This window comes from Prosopis cineraria, unplaced genomic scaffold (genome assembly GCF_029017545.1).
Source record: "Prosopis cineraria cultivar Desert tree isolate PC_DT_omini unplaced genomic scaffold, ASM2901754v1 PC14, whole genome shotgun sequence".
NCBI classification, from domain to species: Eukaryota; Viridiplantae; Streptophyta; class Magnoliopsida; order Fabales; family Fabaceae; genus Prosopis; species Prosopis cineraria.
This window is the reverse complement of record NW_026555345.1, coordinates 29,707,909-29,713,106: the sequence shown is the minus strand read 5'-3', so window position 1 is coordinate 29,713,106 and position 5,198 is coordinate 29,707,909. Positions and strand designations below refer to the sequence as shown.

The 5,198-nt window shown below is 36.8% G+C and overlaps 1 protein-coding gene across 1 annotated transcript in view; it reads left to right on the top strand.

Annotated features, from left to right (window-relative positions):
- Window positions 1–294: 294 nt before the first annotated feature.
- LOC129292469 (serine/threonine-protein kinase STY17-like) overlaps window positions 295–5,198 on the top strand; it is a 7,970-nt gene continuing 3,066 nt past the window's right edge. Inside the window, exons 1-5 of the mRNA XM_054930020.1 lie at window positions 295–750; window positions 1,610–1,724; window positions 3,127–3,236; window positions 3,416–3,520; window positions 4,935–5,094. Of these exons, the coding sequence (XP_054785995.1) occupies window positions 524–750; window positions 1,610–1,724; window positions 3,127–3,236; window positions 3,416–3,520; window positions 4,935–5,094 (717 nt within the window). The 5' untranslated portion in view covers window positions 295–523. The remainder of the gene's footprint in view (window positions 751–1,609; window positions 1,725–3,126; window positions 3,237–3,415; window positions 3,521–4,934; window positions 5,095–5,198) is intronic.

Below are 5,198 nucleotides of genomic sequence, written 5' to 3'. Positions count from 1 at the left end.
TTTTTTTATAGTTATGTTATATGTACGAATAATTAAAGTATATTAATTAATATACGAAAAAAAAAAACGCATGAACCATGATTTTAAAATAGATTCATTGTTTTTGTTTTCCCTTTTTGAAAAAGATTCACTGTTGTTTTGGCAAAGAATTTACTGTTGGTTTATTTTGACCTTTATTCCCAAGGCGTATTAATCATACGTCAAATTCCACCGTGTTTCCAACAGCCAATAAACGATAAGAAGCAATTGCAATTTCCTGAAAACAAGGGATTTTACGTTTTTGCACTCCTGAGTTATGTCAAGCTCTGGACCAGGCTCCCTCCTCCTCCCTCCTCCTCCTCCAAACTCTTTTTGGCACTATGTTGACCTTTGGGGACTAAGCGGCACGGTCATGGTTGACGAAATTGCCCTCCATCTTCGTTGAAATCTCGAAGCTTTTCCTTTCCTGCCTCGTCAAAGATCCTCTCTGCTCTTTGCCTTGCTTGCTCGCACTTTCTCTTCCATTTCCCTCTCTTTCTCGCTCATGAGAGCTGCGTCAGCTTCAACAACCACAGAGGGGGGGAGAGAGACATCAATGGATTTCTTCATTGAAGGTGTGGGGGAGAGCTCCTCTCCACCGCGCACCTTGAGTGGTTTCGGCAATTATGACGTGAGGAAAGATGTGTATAGTCGTTTAGTTGAAAACGGCCATGGCCAAGAGGCGGAATTTCGGGAGCAGTTAGACGCTCACTTCAACCGATTTCCTCCAAGGTACATCAGCTTGATTACAATTTACCATGTGTTGTCAACTTTCGATTTTTGGATATTTGCATATGGATTTTGATTCTGTAGCTTTTTTCCTGGTCACTGCAAACATTTATGCAAGTGCTTGCTTGCTGGCGAGATGTTGTATGTGCTAAATTGCGTTCATTGCAGGTGATTTCATCAAAATAATTTGGTATCGTGTTAATCCCTTGATTTTTTTTTTAAATTTTAAACGGCAACAAAGGACACTGACAATGAACTTGTTAGTTTTGGATTTGTTGTCAGCATTATCAGCATTAACGCTTTCATCTATTTATTTTTGCGTACTGTGTAATCACTAATTCTAGTCTTTCTTTTTATGTTCGAAAGGCTTGTCAATGCCAAGTTACTAAAAACAGAATTCGGTGGACATTTTGATTCATTTATACTCGTAGACTATAAGAATTAATATATTTACAGAGCTATAAAAAACAAATGTAGCACCCTAATCTACACTAAAATTTAACTAAGACTACTGCCATAGTAATAAAGGATTCCTCTAATACACGCATTACTGTGTTAGAAAAAGAATCAACCAATCTTCTAAAGACTACGACGCTACCATAGTAATAAAGTGATATTGCTAAACACGTTGTCACTGATATTCGACACTGCTCTTTCTTTTGCGAGAATAACAGAGTGGAACGGTACAAATTCAATGTTGAAAGATGCTACATAGTATAGACTTCTCATGTGTTTGTTCTAAATGGTCCATTGGGTCTGTGTTTGGAAGGGTTGGTAATTTAAGTTATATGCTTAAATGTGATCAGAAGATATAGTTGTACTGGTAACTAAAACTGATGCATGGAATCTGTTGTTATTTCAGTTATTTGCTTGATGTTAACATGGACAGAGCTGAAGATGTTTTATTACATCAGAAACTTCTTGCTTTGGCAAGGGACCCAAGCAAGCGTCCTGTCTACAATATACGCTTTTTGGAGGTACCGCTTTGTTTTGTTTTAAATAATAATTTTTTCCAGACCTGGTTTGGAGAGACTTAGGTAATTATAATATCATAAATTACTGGACAATTTTATTCAATATGATAATGAAGGATAAGTTATACCGTAAGGTGTAACTTGGAATTGTGAAGATCCCATTCTTTGTTGCTCCTTTGCGTTCTTCTACTTTTGATTCATTGAGAACTGTTAGAAGTTTCTGAGGACATGATATTCTCTTTACAAAGTGCAAAAGAAAAAGGGAGGGGATAGAGGAGGCGATATCGATTCTGACTTAGTGGCTGAGTATTCAATATGAACATGGCTGCAAAAAGCAAGTTTTGGTGTTATGCTATGGGCATTTATGTACTTGCATTTTGGAACTAGTAGTCATTGAGTATGTTTCTACTTGATCTTCTTGTTGGATATCTTGCATCAACATTTTGTTGTAGGGCCGATGAAGACCTAAGCAAGCAACCCTAACCCCTGGGGGGAGGGTGTCAATCTGTGGCTCCCTGTGTGGGGATTGAGAGAGAAACTAAGCTAGGGAACCGTTCCTTTAAATCAAATTATACAGGGAAAGAACCATGTCCCTTAATACTGTGTGGATTACTCGTGCCTCCTTGATATGAGACTGCATCGTAGCACTGCCCTTTAAGAGTTGGCATCCTCAATTTCCATGTTATACTGACTTTTAGCTCAAATCCGGGTACACTCACATCATTCTGCTAGTTCGAATATTAGTCCACACCTTCTGTATAGGCTGGCCATTTTGTTTTCTTTGTAGTTAGCATTTTTCTTGGAAGCCAGTCCAAACTCAAGGGAGACCTCATCCTTGAATCTGGCTGGTAAAGGTAAACTCATCCTCATTTGCTTCCTCTTGCCATGGCCAAGTTGTTCCCTCCACAAGCAGCTTTTTTCATAGACTGGTCCTTAGCTCTTATGCTAACTTGTGGAGGCCAAAGCAACCAGGGGGAACTTGCCCTTAAAACCAGCTTGTAAGATGAAAGAGCAATCCCCTTAAGTGCCACGCAGATTACCTATAGCTCCTAATGTGGGACTCTTTACATGGCTTATAATTGTAATGTGAGCTGAACTTTGTACTTTTAAATCTGATCATATAATCCTATCATTGATATTTGTAATGTTCTCCTACTAAAGTTTTATACTTGGTTTTGGAGGGTATTGTTTCTAAATTTAGTATCCTTCTAAATACGAATATACTCTCCTTTGGCCTAAAAATGTGAATTCTAGATTTAATTTCCTTATTTGAGGTCTCTATACATTAAAAACCAATTATACTCGGCAATTTAGTGATTCCTTTTCTTCTGGCTTCTGTCAGATTTTTTATTATCTTCAATGGATGTTTAGTTTTCACTTTCTTATCCCTCAAAATGGTTGGCAGCACATCTCTACTAGAATGGATGGTCAAGATCAGCAAATTGTTAGCGCTCATTCTAGCACAAGGCCATCTTCTCCTGCATCTAATGGGGAAGCTGTATCATCTCATAAAAGGTAGACAGTTTACCAAACTGCAGTGTATGATCTGTCATTGTTTCATTATTACCACATTAACCCTTAGTGATGATTTTTGAGGCACTTGTAGGTTTCATATGTATATGTATGTTTATAATAATCATCAATTATTAATCCTGGCTTTTCTTAACTATCATGTATATCATTTCTGTGAGTAGGGCAAGAGACTGTGCAGCTGAGTTTGAGCCTTGCTCTAAGCTTGAAGATCTAAATTTGGATGTTCGAAAGAACTCCAAGGAGGCTACAGACAACTACTACCAGAGGTAATCCCTAAAATCCTTTGCAATTTCTTCTTTCTTCAATTCCTGAAACGAATATCTGAAGAGAAGTGGCAATATTCATTTAACCAGGTTACAACAGAATTCTTTTTTTTTTTTTTTTGCGCCTACCTAGAGAGCTTTAGATGAGGTTTTACTATTTCTTGAAATTCAACACTTATCCCTTCATTTATGGCTTGAAACTCAAATATTACCCCTCATCCTTTGAGAAATGTGACAATCATTTGGCCTATTTCAAACAGTTTTTCCCCGTTCACTATGTATATGGCCTGAATATATGGCAAATCACCTGTTGGATTTAAGTGCTTGTCAAGGCCCGTGGTATTGCTGATTGCTGTGGGTTCACTGCCCAGTGCCTCAAAACACACAAATAGTGGGTTAAACGGAGAGGTGATGAGCAAGAGAGCCAATGAACAAAATTGTTGGAGGCAGTGAACTTTTCAAGGCTGTTAACGGAAACACAAAATAAGACCTTCAAGAGTAACATGGCTGTTAACGCCTAAGCATAGTTGGAAAACACTTGAACTAGCCTCTACAATTGGTGGTGGTGACACATTCTGGGACCAGGTTGACTATTGCTAGAGATGAAGTGTCATGTGTTATCATGCTACTTGAAGATATAAATGCAATGAGGGCCAGAAAAGAGCCCAAGGCTTTGATACCATGACAAACTAGAAGTCCGAATTTCTTATATTGAAATGATGCATAGTACATGGTACTTATCGATGCAAGGGAGGCTATTGTAGGAAGTAAAATTGCAAATGAGAACACAAGAGACTAATGTAATTACTATTATGTACATAATTGTCTAAATAATTTTATATTGACACTATTTCTAATAGCTTGGAACATGATATTATCATTTCTACATATGCTCTTTATTCTCTCTGAAAAAATTTCTCCTTTCATCAAATAAGAAAGGAAAAGAGTATAATATCTTCTTTGTCTTGGCTACTCTAGTAGGAACAACCTAAAGCATTTTGTAAACTAATGCCTTCCTTTTTGTTTTCTTAATCATATATGGTTTATGAAAGAGCATAATATCTTCTGAAGATAAAAACTTATGAATGACTTTGTTGTTCTTTTCCTTTCTGCTTATGGAATTTAAATTAGTCTTTTTATTTCTTAGCAAGTTATGGTGATTGAACTTGTAAAGGACCGATAATAAATTGTTAATTAGCTTTCTAGTCATAGGCAAGTGCCTCTACTGATGGTGCTTTTGGAAAATGAAATGCATGATTTACAGGATTAAGACGTGTGTTGGACCCTTTATCAACATGTCTGTTCACTTTGCTGCAAATTGGGTTTTTGCCTGTGCCAAGTGCTGTTTACATTTTAGTATCTTTGTCATTTGTTGCACTTATGTGGCAAATTGCTCAAATTGTAATATAAAATGCAGGCATGAGGAAGTGAGTGTTCCAGTTCATGAAGTTATATTTTCTGCCATTGACAAGCCGAAGCTTTTAAGCCAGGTAAGTTTGAAATATGTATCTTATTTGTCAAATATTGGAATTATATTTTTCAAAATAGTTAGAATTCCGATTATTTGGTGTTCTCTTGTATAATATATAGACGTTCAATTTCTGTATTTGTTCCACTTTAATGATTGATTGAATTTAATATCTACTTACCTAATGACAGAAGGCATTTGATGATGAATTAG